At 52.4% G+C, this 12005-nt stretch overlaps 5 protein-coding genes across 5 annotated transcripts; 2 read left to right on the forward strand and 3 right to left on the reverse strand.

The window, feature by feature from the left end:
- The first annotated feature begins 197 nt into the window (after positions 1-197).
- CC77DRAFT_1001224 (amine oxidase) lies at positions 198-2577 on the forward strand. Its single transcript, XM_018523152.1, has 2 exons — positions 198-1429; positions 1498-2577. The coding sequence occupies exons 1-2, from the start codon at positions 629-631 to the stop codon at positions 2557-2559; spliced, it is 1863 nt and encodes a 620-aa protein (XP_018379802.1). The 5' UTR covers positions 198-628; the 3' UTR covers positions 2560-2577.
- Positions 2578-3332: 755 nt separating this feature from the next.
- On the reverse strand, positions 3333-5459 carry CC77DRAFT_1013978 (cytochrome b-c1 complex subunit 2; the record flags this gene model as incomplete). The annotated part of the gene is made up of 6 exons (XM_018523869.1): positions 3333-3383; positions 3460-3567; positions 3929-4018; positions 4072-4919; positions 4968-5142; positions 5202-5459. The coding sequence occupies 6 exons, from the start codon at positions 5457-5459 to the stop codon at positions 3333-3335; spliced, it is 1530 nt and encodes a 509-aa protein (XP_018379803.1).
- Positions 5460-5670: 211 nt separating this feature from the next.
- Positions 5671-8287, forward strand: CC77DRAFT_1025782 (hypothetical protein). The gene is made up of 3 exons (XM_018526138.1): positions 5671-5784; positions 5848-5904; positions 6032-8287. Exons 1-3 carry the CDS (start codon positions 5758-5760, stop codon positions 7991-7993), a joined length of 2046 nt encoding a protein of 681 aa, XP_018379804.1. The 5' UTR covers positions 5671-5757; the 3' UTR covers positions 7994-8287.
- Positions 8288-8663: 376 nt separating this feature from the next.
- Positions 8664-9512, reverse strand: CC77DRAFT_1013980 (hypothetical protein; the record flags this gene model as incomplete). The annotated part of the gene is made up of 1 exon (XM_018523870.1): positions 8664-9512. One exon carries the CDS (start codon positions 9510-9512, stop codon positions 8664-8666), a length of 849 nt encoding a protein of 282 aa, XP_018379805.1.
- Positions 9513-11030: 1518 nt separating this feature from the next.
- Positions 11031-11945, reverse strand: CC77DRAFT_896092 (HET-domain-containing protein; the record flags this gene model as incomplete). The annotated part of the gene is made up of 1 exon (XM_018533531.1): positions 11031-11945. A coding segment is annotated over one exon (915 nt), but the record flags the coding sequence as incomplete, so codon positions are not given.
- Positions 11946-12005: the final 60 nt, after the last annotated feature.

Raw genomic sequence — 12005 nt, forward strand, 5'->3', positions numbered from 1 at the left:
TACAGACATTCAGATAGGACCGTAGGAGAATACTCAGCGGCTAGATTGATGGAGTCTGGCCGCGGCTAGCTGCTTATCGATACGGCGGCTAGATACTGGATCGCGGCTAGATAAGATACTGTCGGCCCTTTATTCTGATTCTGCGGGGCGGCAAAAATATGGTTTATGGCTATGAAAACCTTCCTTAGCCTGTACCACTGGTAACCCGATTCATGGCTTCTGTATGCTTATCAAAGCTACACCTCGGCCCGATTTCGACGACCTTCGCTCTGCATTGGCAACGCCGCACCGCTGTCTGCTAACCTCCCATCGTAATGACGGTGAAGACCTCGGACTGTCCAAGGAAGCCGAAGGCCAAGATATGATACTAATCACCGTCGTGATGGGTAAGACAGAGGACTGCGACTTCCCTGCCATCGATACACCAGAAGGCCGATGGAAAGTGTCAACGGAGCTTGATGGACTACGGCGACTACAGCAGTCAGCTTTACAAAATGCATATAAAAGTCTCGGGACCAATGCATCACTGATGGCCGTCATTCAAGCCCTCATCATCACATCCAGATTTGATACATCTTGATTTCACAATACACATCACTTTCAGTTTCCATCTTCCAATTCCCTGACCATGGCACCCAGAGACGTACGCCCTTCAACCCGCTTCCTCAACGGACCCAATCTTCCCGAGCCGCAGGGTTATAGCGATGCGGCTTCAGTCAACGGAGCGAAGCGCACCATATACACCTCCGGCCAGCTGGGTCAGCATAGCGATGGCTCGTTCCCCAGTGCATTCGGGGAACAAGCACTACTAGCAGCCAGAAACCTCCTCGACGTGGTCAGAGCAGCTGGCGCCTCAGCCAAGGACATTGTGAAGCTGACGTTCTATATCGTCGACTGGAGCGAGAACATGCATGAAGAACTGTTTGCTGCTCTCTCGCTCCTTGTAGTAAGCGATGGCGGGGCTCCCCTGCAGCCCACCGCGACTCTCGTACCAGTCCCGAGACTTGCTTTTCCAGAAGCCAAGTTCGAGATTGAAGCAGTGGTGTGTGTCGGAGGCCTCGCACAGCTCTGGACTGCTGAGGAAGACGGCACTAGTCAGCCACCGAATGCTAAAGAAGTCGATGTCGTCGTCGTTGGTGGTGGGTTCTCAGGTTGCATGGCAGCATACGATGTCCATCAGGCTGGTCTCAGCGTCATGCTCTTGGAAGCCAAGCATCGCATCGGCGGCCGGAGTCGCACGCAGAAGCTGACAAGTGGCCCTGGACTTGTGGAATTGGGTGCGACATGGATTAATAAGGTCACACAACCAACCGTTTATGAGCTGACGAGGCATTTTGGACTCGACTGCAAGGACCAATACCTTCAGGGTGATGTGATATGGGAGCTGCATGACGGGAGTTTTGTACGGGCCAGTACGAACCTGCCAGAGGTAAGATAAGACCTGTGGATCTGAATGAAGCGCCTGGAGATGAGACTAATGTTAATCCTTTGAGATAGATTAGAAACCCAGAGATGGAGGAGAGACTTCGCAAGCTCGTGGAAACCTTAACCCTGGCCGCAGAGGAGACAGATATCCACAACCTTGAATCGTTTCCCAAAGAGGAAGACATCAGTGTTTCAGATTGGTTGACTACGAAAGGTCTATATAACGATGCTTTACTCCAGGGCCTTGCAAGGTTCCTCACCACGGCATGGGTTGGTCGCGAACCCCACGAGTGTGGGATCCATTATATCCTGGATTACGTCAAGTCAGCCGGCGGCTTCGCGAGCATCAATACCGATGGTCCAGGGGGAGCGCAAGCATTAAAGATCAAACAAGGAACATCCGCTATTGCGACTGCGTTAGCAGGTGCTATTGAGCCCGGATCTGTACAGATCAATGCTCCGGTTGACAGCATCACGCAGTACGGGGATGTCTGCGAAGTAACCACTTCAAACGGAACCAGATATCAGGCAAAGAAGGTCATCCTTGCCATTCCCACCAACACATATACAAACATTCGATTCAGTCCTCCACTACCCCATTCGAAGAGAGCCCTCGTAACGCGTACGAAGCCTGGTATTTATGCGAAAATCATTGTAACGTATACGTCGTCGTGGTGGAAAGACGCAGGGCTACAGGGCAAGTTCATGTCCATGAAGGGCCCCATCTGCTTCTCTTGGGATATCAGCGACGATGCGACAAAGCAGTACTCGCTTGCTTTGTTTGTTGCTGGTAATACCGCCGCAGCTTGGCATCAATTGAGCGAGCTGAGTCGTGAGGAGGCGCTCATCGACCACCTAGTTTCCTTTGTCGGACCTGAACTAGCTGACAAAGCGCGAGACGTCCTCGAGGTGAATGCTGTCGAATGGACCAAGGAGCCGTATCTTGATGGTGCACCTACTAGTGCTATGGGACCGGGGATGTTGAGGACCCATGGCCGAGCGCTACGCGAGCCATTCGGAAACCTGCATTTCGCAGGTGGTGAGACCGCATACGAGTGGAAGGGCTATCTAGAAGGTGCTATCACAGCTGGGAAGCGTGGCGCAGAAGAAGTGGTAAAATCTCTGCAGGACTGACGTGCACTTTGGGAAGTGGCTTAGTATAGTGTGGAGTCCTGAGCAGATAGCTGAAATGAATGTTAAGTAGTGTCAAATCACCTCGAATGTGGATCGTGCGACAGCGTGGCGAGATTAAAGGTGTCGTTTACCTCTAGAAAGGAGCCAGACACGGATCTGGCTGCAGCGTCTGACTAGTATATTGTCCGACAGCGGATAGCATGCTTGTTCATTACTTGTATGGATATATTTGTGATGCGTACCGACTAGTTACCCTACGCTCTCCACAGCTCTCTGTGATTATCGAAACCAACAAGTCAATGAACCACTACTCCCAAAACGCCAGTAGTAATTGCCCGGGTATCCTAACAACGCAATCAATCTCCCTCCCAAAACGCCAATTATACCCTCGTCTGATCCATCACCAGACATACGCCGATAGATACTGGTTCGCTCATTCAAGGATCAAGCATATGCTCAATCCAGCCCGCTTCACCCTAGCCCTTGTACTTCCTCAACACATCCTCACTAACCCTCTTCACGCTCCTCGCTGACAAAGCCCTTTCGCCACGTTGTTTACTTTTGATACTCGCTTCGTTGATGAGTCTGTGATTGCGCGTCAGCCCACGTCTCCCTTTCCACTAATTTCCCCCCAACGTCCACGGCGACACATCCCGATTCCCCCCGCTTTCCCTCCCACTGTTCCGCATCTCTCAGAGAACTCGCTATCGATCCCATTGCGTATCGCAGTGCAAGGTATGGGCGTCGTGTCGCCATCACGTAGTGGAATATTGTCAGGTGGTCGGTACGTACTCTTGCATGAACAACGCATAATTGAGGTAGATCTGTGTTGCATGTCAGTCTTGTTTTCTTGCATGGCTTTCCGTTCCTCTTCGGTTCACCTGTATCCACCAGACGTACCAGTATATCCACATTCTTGCTCATCTGCCGGTTCGAATGCGCCTTAACAATCTTCTTGACAGTGCCGCGAGGGTACAGAGTTGGCGCCATGGTTGGATCTGGAACGCACTACAAGAGAACTTTGTAGCTGACTTTCAGGTGGTACGTGCAATGGGCTGTTGGCGGTGGGGGTGCGAGTGGGGGCGGGGATGCCTTGTTGTGAGATGTGCAGTGAGACGTGTTTGGGTTGACGTCGATGTTGGGCGGTTTGGTCCGTGCGTTGACGCGCTGGCACGTGGCAGGCGAGAGCAGCATCAATCGTACAAGGAGAAATGCCACAGGTTGTCTCACGCAGGCACAGCATAACTTGGACTGTTTTCGAACAAAAGAACTCTCATACGAGATCGCATCTATCAGGGACTATCACAAGATAATGTTACACAAACGAGATTCTCCATCTAACTGCGCTACATAATCACTGTATTTACACCTTGAGGCCGAGATCCGCAGCGTACGGTAGTACGAAGAGATCACCGACGGACGATACGGAAGCGGTGTTCTCGAGGAGTTCCTTGGCAGCCTGAACGTCTTGTTAGCACGTAGCACATTGGAAATGATGTCGCAGAAACTCACCTTCTTGACAGCCTCTTCTGTTACGCCATCGATCTTCTTAGCAACCTCGTCGATCTGGTACGGCTGAGTGTTGTGGATCAAACCGTTGCCGGTGAGCTCCAGACCAGCGCGGATGTCCTGGCCGTGCTCGAGCTCCTTGAACTTGGCAGCGGCCTTTGCCTTGGACACCTCTTCGCTTGAGATCTCACCAGCGGCAATCTTCTTGATAGCATCAACAGAGGCCTGGGCGGTTTGGGCAACAGCCTTGGCAGATCCGGTGATGGTGGTGTAGAGGAGGCCGGCGTCGGAGTAGATGGCGCTGGTGGTCTTGACCTTGGCGCCCTGAGCAGCCGCCTGGCCGAGCTTGGTGAAACCCTGCGACCATTTGACGGCCGACTCTCCACCAAGCAGCGAGCTGAGGACAGCGATTTCAGGCTTGTAGAACTTGCCGGTGAAGGAGCTCGAGCCGGGGAAGCCAATGACCATGGCGTTACCACTGTCGTGCGCGATACGCTCCTCACCACCAAAGTACTTGGATTGGTCGGCACCAATGCTGGACTCCTGGAGAGGGGCGCTGGGCACGTTCTCGAAGAACTCACCGACCCACTTGGAGAACTCGCCGTGGTCGGCACCGTTGGCTACAACAGCAAAGTTGGGCTTCGCGTAAGCAATCTTGGAGTACCACTCAATAGTCTCGGCGTCGAGGTACTTGGTGTAGGGCGTGGGCGCGGCCGAGGCAGTGGGGACACCGAGGCCGCGGTGGAAGGCAAGGCTGTGGGCAGACTGGGTGGCCATGTCGGTGACGCTGGCGAGGAATTTCTTGTGGGCGAAGTTGATCATGGGGAGGACCTCTTCGGCGTAGACGTGGGCTGTGCTGTGTCAATTCCATCTCCATTGAGTCATTTCAAGGTTCATACGCTGGTACTTGGTGGAGCTGGCGACCTCGCCGAGCAGCTCGACAAAGTAGGGCAGGTCATCGCGGAGGAACTTGGCCTCGAGCACGAGGTTCTCGCGCGAGTGGTGGGCGTTGAGGCTGGCGCCCAGAAGCTCCGACTCGCGGACAATGCGCAGCGTCGACCGTCTCTCGGTTCCCTAGTTCCAGAGCGTCAGTTGGCTCTTGGATGCCTTGTTGCTGGACAAGATGTTCGTACCCGGAAAGCGAAGTTGGCAAGACCCTCGGTCAGGCCAGGCAGCGGCTGGAAGCGCGTGCCGGCCTTTGCAACCAAGGCCAGCGTCGTTGTAGGGCCGGCAAAGTCTCTGCTGGCGTACTTGACGCCCTTGGCCTCGCCGGACTGGTACTGAAAGGAGCCTGAAGCTGGGGCAGCGAGTCCGCGGCGCTGGCACTGGGAGACGGGCGGCACGCGGGCGGCACGCTGCGCGCCCCGGCAGGCGGTCGTTCGGGAGAGCATCGTGTGAAAGGCGCCTGGCGGAGGGCTGATTCGGGTGTTGGGGACGACAATGGATGGAATGGCGTCTGGTAGTGAGGCGTAGTAGCTTTGTCGTCGTAAAGTTCGTAGGCGCCAAGACAGGTAAGTGCGAATCGCTCATTTCCCCATTGGCCGGAGCTTGGGAAGGAACGACCCCACCCGCCATCATTTTCAAGACCACTAGATCACTTTTCGACCACAGCAATCAAGACGCGCCCACCAATGTCTCCACGGTAGCATTACTCCATCCTAGATATCTGGCAAATATCTAGGCCCAAACATGTCTTACAACCAGCGAGAGACTCCGGTAAGATGCGACGCCGCCGCGCCTATGCGCCAGACGAATGAATCATAACCAACCATCCTCCAGGTCCTTGCTGAACTCTGCACCTTCCTGGTCGAGGATGTCTACGGTGAACTTGCGGCTGTATGTCTGACCGAACAATCTTCCTGACCCGACTATCTTCCGCGCGTTGTCGCGCTCAGGCGCAGAAATCTTCCTACTTCAGGCATGCGACGGGCGCATTCAACCACACTGTTCTAACTACTCGTAGCGCGTCTATTCAATCCTCGCGCGTCATGGGCGCCAAAGTCTCGCATCCATCGCACGCGCTTCCTACTTGAACGGGCGACAGATCAAGTACGGCCTCGTCATCCTCCTCCAGCAGCACCTCATCTTCCACTCCGGCAGCGATGCGCCCTTGACCTACTATGAGATCGACTGGCAAAATTCCTACGCAATCGTCCGCTTCGGCAAGGTTGTCAAACTGGTCGAAGACCGCTTCGGCAAGAAAGCCGCAAATGTCATGTCCAACCTGCTTGCCCTCGGCCACACGCGCATCGCCGATTTGAAGGAAGCTTACTTCCCGCCCGAAACCGAAAGCGACGATGACTCAGACAACGGCACTGCCAACGGCGCAGGCTCCAAGCGGAAACGGACCAACGGCAACCACGTCAACGGAACAGTGAAGACAAATGGCGTCGCGAACGGCATGCCGTCCGAGTTGGACGACGCAAAGCCAGACCTCACAAACGGCCATGGAAAAACTAACGGCGTACACAAGGCCGACAAGGCGTCAAAGGTCGACAGCGTAACCCACAACGGCGCGCCAGAAGAGCCTGGGCAAGAGCAGGATGACAGCGACATCACCTCTGTCGACGAGCTATACGAGCTCATACAGCTATTGATAGAGCGTGGGTGGGTCAGGACAGTGACCGAAACGCAATACCTGTCCCCAGGTGACATGCACGACATGCTCTACCAAGAGTCCATCGAGCAAGACAATGCAGGTATCACACCCACCGGTACCAAAGACAAAGACGTCGTTAACAGAGGGACCCTGGAACGTAAACGGGCAATGCGTGACGAATGGCTCACGGTCCCCAAGTTCGCAAAGGGCGGACAAGCCAACGGCGCCAACAAGCGCATGAAGATGAACGGCGCAAATGGCTACGCAACGCCCTCATCCGACGACGATCTTGTCATACGCGTCAACCCGGAGAAGATTGCAGTCGCCATGCGGTCGGAGCAGCTTGTACACCTCGTAGAGCAACGTCTGGGATCCGTCACCGCGCGTGTGTACCAAACCATGTTGCGCATGCTCGAATCCAAGACACCCCGGTGCTGGGAAGAATGGCCCGATCCACCTCTCCCCGGCGGCGAATCTGGCGACGCCTCGATTGACCCTCGCTTCCTTGTGACCGCGCGCGACGTTGCGACGAAGCTCAGCCGCGAGCGCGGTGATCTCGATATCTTCGAGGGCATCGACCCCAACGCCGCTGTGCAAATCACCCGTAAAGGGCATGTCAACCGCACAAACGTCTGGACGCAACCGACCGATCCCGCAAAACTGAACATGGAAGAGAGGACCAAGGTGGTGGATAAACACATCCAGATGTTGGCTGAAGATCCCTTCCACTTCGTTACCTGGCATTCTCGTGCTGGCTTCTCACAATGGCACATTGAGTTTGACGAAATCGCCCGCCAGATGATACAAACGGAAATCGAAAACACCATCTCGGCACGCAAAGGCTCGTTGGGAGTTAAGCTCGTACGCGCCCTGCGCAAAAAGGGTAGACTGGATGAGAGAGCCATGTGCAACGTAATGATGATGTCGGCTGCAGACGTCCGGGGCATTGTGAATGATCTTACTATTCAAGGTTTCGTTCAAACACAAGAGATACCCAAGGTAGATCGCCGCGAAGCAAAACACTCGCTCCATCTCGTGTGGTACGATCGGCAGCGCGCGAGGGAGAAGTTGCTGCATGATACATACAAGGGTATGGTGAGAATCTTGCAGAGGATCAGGTACGAAAGGGAGAAGATTGAGTTCACCCTTACCAAAGCCGAGCGCTCTGATGTCGTTGGAAACGAAGAAAAATGGCTGAGCACACGCGAGTTGGATGATTTGAGAAAGTGGAAGGAGGTGCAGGAGAAGCTGCTGCTGCAGTTGATGCGCGAGGATGATCTTGTTGCTGCGTTGAGGGACTTTCATGGACCTCTGGTGTCTGCTTGATCGAAAGATGTGGAGATTGTGCATGTAAGAATGGGGAGCGGAGGAGTGTGCAACAAGAGCTGATGTGATGGCAATGGAAGAACTGACATGGCGTTTCATGGTTTGGGACATACATCTGGTTCGGCTCGCTTCCCCCGATCCAGCCACCAAAAAGCATTCGGTACGAGCGATACCCTTTGAGCATATGGGCGGCGTTTTTATTGTAATTGACTTGTAGCATTTCTGGGAGGAAAAACGCGTACGAGTTTGATCTTTGCTGTAGATCGCGCTATGTAGTATATACTTGGACGAGTTCGAAAACCTTTTCTGCATGTGACATGAGGGCTACCACCAGGAATCCGTTAGCTGGGAGTGCTGTGTGAGATGGGTTTCACATCGTGAGTATGCTTGCACGATGCTATGACAACAGATAATCTCGCGTACATCCCAAATGAGAATCTTGACTCTCTTGTCTCCATGACCATCTAATCTCAACAGAGTTTTCGACACCATGGGTCCGTAGTCCACACCCACAAACGCAGGGCATGCTTACCGGTCCCTGCTTCAATATATTCAGGAATCGTCAGCTGTGCTTCTTGAGCTAAAAAGCGAGGAACTCTAAAGCCTTGCGCACTGATTTGTCTGACCTGTACGCAATATCTTACTTGGTACTTTGCTTAATACAATCCTCCTAACTATCGACGTTTCTCATAAACTCTTCTAAACTCTGATTTAGAAACGCGTGCGCGGTCTCAGGGGTAGCATCAAGGGAGGCATTCACAGCTCTCAAAAAGTAATCACCGGCCAAATACGCCTTCGTCGCGTTAATGTAGCCTGTCCAACTGCGCGAGCCATCTTTAGCCGTCGCATTGAAGTACATGTATGTGTCTTGCGGTAGGTACGAGATCCAAGGGCAGACGTCGTAATCGTACAAGATGGTGATTTTTCCGCACCATGTTTGTTTAGTCTCGATACTCGCCGTGATGAACAATGCGAGCATGAGAAGGAAAAGGATAGCGGAGTATAAGCGGTACCACAACGTCGACACTCCAGGAACGACGGTAGTTCTATCCTGTGCTCTTGCGATATTGAGGATGAAGATGACGGCACTTCCGAAGCTGAAGGTGCACCAGAGCATGAGTGAAAAGAGTCCCGTGCCGGTAATGTAAGTGGAATAGTAAATGGTATTTTTCAAAAGCCGATAGGTCCACAAGCCGCTTAGGCTCGCCATGCCTAGTAGTGGAGTTAAGAAGATGATTCTCGCGATGTAGCCATGAATGCTTGTCCGAGGGCGGAATTCTTCGTAGCTGGTATCGTCCCTTGTCTGAGGTGGCCACTGAGGCGTGTCGTCGTCTGACAATGGTACGGTGCTCAACTCGTGGTATCCTGCTTTTGTCGTTGTGGTGACTTGACTGGCCCTCTTGTTGCTTAGATTTATGTCGTAGTGATTGTACGCGAAACCATCCGTGATCCAGAGAGCTGAGGGAAGCCGTATGAGACCCAGCAGCGCAAGTGGCAGGAACACGGTAGCCAAATTCATGTCGTTGTTGAATTCCTCCGTTAAGAGCAACTCGTACAAAGCCTGCACGCCCTGCAATGTCACGATTACAGTTTTCATGAACGACTTCGACAACAGCTCTGCGTGACTTTTAGGCGGTAACCTTACACAATACTTCCCCCCCTCTCTTATCATATCTTCACTTCCATTCCAGCCATTCGTCGTCCAAAAAAGCGCATTGGACGAGGCCAGAATTTCGCGATTCCAGTTTCTGGCACGAATCCTGCGATCGGATATGATAAAGTAACGCCAGATGATTGATGTAGGGTTCCAGAATACAGCATAGTCGATCCATCTTGGTGGCTTGGCGCAGAGGTATATTGGCTCCGGGGCGCCTGCTATTACGTGGGCAATGAGAGGAGCAAGGGCGAGTGTCCAGAGACTTAGAAGGTTGCCTAAGTCGAGCCCTGGGTGGTCGGAAGTAAAATGCACGAAGGTCATTTTATACGAGCAGAGATGTTACTGCCGAATGTGGATCAATTATAAGCATGCAGTCGGAGATCACCCTGCTCTTATACAGTTTCTTCTCATTTATTTTTCAGCTTTCGCTTCGCCATGGCACACATGTTGCTGGTCCCGTTGTCAGCCACATATATCATAGCTGAGACAGAAGACAGATGATTGGCTCCTTGGCATGCACTGCGACATCTCCACCGCGACTACAGCCTACAGCCTAACATAAACATGCACTCATCCCACGCTTCTAGACCGGTCTTTGGAGCGCCCCGAAGTGACACCCAACAGCATAGCTAAGGCGGCTAACAAGATTTGCCCCCTAAAAGATCGCAACCCCACGCTTTACAGTAGGATTCCACCACAACATCGAATGTATTCGTCACTTTTACAGTTAGATGTATATTACTTGAACTCTAAAATACTTCCTGTATTATATAAATAGTAAAGGTAACAAGAAATTTAGAGCTAAAGTTCACAACTACTCTCAAAGCTAGTCTAGACTTCGGTATTAGAGGAACTACCTCTAAGGAAGTGATTTCCTTACTAATGCTTGTATGTATGAACAACCAGTACAATTGAAGATGGGAAGGTATCTTTGAATTACACTAATGTGATAACTTCTTTATGAAGGCCGTGAAAGAGGTATTCTTCGTCTCGACGAACGGGCTCAAGAGTAGCCAAGCCTACTCTTCGAAAATGTTTGTCTGCTCCTGTTCCACGTAGCAAGAGACAAATCGCAATGTCATGTCTCTTACCGTTGCCGCTTGTGACCTCCAAGTAGACGACTTCGACAGGCAGGTCTTTGTTGTCTCTGTCCATGAATATTCTGCTTTCCAAGAGTTTGTGTCCAGTTTTCAGACACACTGCTGGTCCATATCTCTCTCCCTCGACCATTCTGCCCCTGCGCAATCTACCTCGAACGCACATGCAACTACCGGGGCAAACTCTGCCATATGGATCCTGACCGGCGAGTTTTATGTTGATGCTTATGATCTCCAGTTCGCTGTTCCCACCAAGTCCATGGAAAACAACCTGATTCATTGTCGATGCCCAAGACCACGATGGGGCACAGTATTCCCCTTTGCAGGTCGCTCTCGATCGTCCTGAAGATACATACCACAAAAGGCTGTTGGGCATGTGTTCTTTCCACAGTCCTGCGGCATAAGTGCCACCGAATCGTTGTGCGAATGTTCGCGCAAGTCCGCTCAGAGCAGGAAGTCTGTCTGCTTCGTAGGTCAGGGCGCATGGAGAATATTGCAACACTACAGTTTCCCACAAGGATTCCGGTGATCCGTCATGGTCTACGCCGACAGCTTTGCATATTGGGTCAGAGAAGGCTCGAAACGTCCCGGTGATTCTCGTCTTCCAAGCTTCATGCCGGGGTTGATTTGGTTTCTTCGACTCAGACTGGACAACGTCGCTACACTCCCAGTATGTTTGGTCTTTGCCAAAGATCAACTTCCTTCTCGACATTAATCGCTCCTGGAAAACCCAGCCGCGCCGGAACAGCTGGGTGGCGGATATAAAGCTCTGATAGTATGGGAGTGCTTTACGAACGAGAACACTAAACTGTGTTGCTCCACTGGCATCCGTGTATGGTAAAACTGCCAATTCCTTGGTCGTATGACGATATCGGAAGAGGCTTCCTTGACTGTCTGATGCGGAGGCAGCCATGATAGTCAAAAGAGCGCTCTTGTAGATGTCTGCCATCTTAGCTGACTCGATTTCCCAATCGTCCAACTTGTCTTGGATAATACACAGAGAGTCTATCCACACATGGCCTATACCGAGCTGGCGTGCGATAAAGATAGCGTCTTTGAATGTTTGAGGGAGTTGCACCCAAGGTATTGAGGTGTGAAATAGTTCGAGGGTTTCGGTTGTAGTAAGCAACGTCTCGTTCCCCCAGCGATAGCTGACTGCTAAGTATTCTGTGTCTGCATCTGAGCCATTTACAATCCTGATGAACTCAGACCCGTCAGCAGCACCTACTGCCACCAATCTAGCCGGACGGGTGGTAGC

This window comes from Alternaria alternata (genome assembly GCF_001642055.1).
Source record: "Alternaria alternata strain SRC1lrK2f unplaced genomic scaffold CC77scaffold_32, whole genome shotgun sequence".
In the NCBI taxonomy this organism is placed as follows: Eukaryota; Fungi; Ascomycota; class Dothideomycetes; order Pleosporales; family Pleosporaceae; genus Alternaria; species Alternaria alternata.

Excerpts from the sequence above, each read along its gene's own strand:
- CC77DRAFT_1001224 (XM_018523152.1), top strand. The coding sequence starts at position 629 with ATGGCACCCAGAGACGTACGCCCTTCAACCCGCTTCCTCAACGGACCC. Across the intron at positions 1,430-1,497 it reads CCAGTACGAACCTGCCAGAG|ATTAGAAACCCAGAGATGGA; the intron begins GTAAGATAAGAC and ends CCTTTGAGATAG.
- CC77DRAFT_1025782 (XM_018526138.1), top strand. The coding sequence starts at position 5,758 with ATGTCTTACAACCAGCGAGAGACTCCG. Across the intron at positions 5,785-5,847 it reads ACAACCAGCGAGAGACTCCG|GTCCTTGCTGAACTCTGCAC; the intron begins GTAAGATGCGAC and ends ACCATCCTCCAG. Across the intron at positions 5,905-6,031 it reads TCTACGGTGAACTTGCGGCT|CGCGTCTATTCAATCCTCGC; the intron begins GTATGTCTGACC and ends AACTACTCGTAG.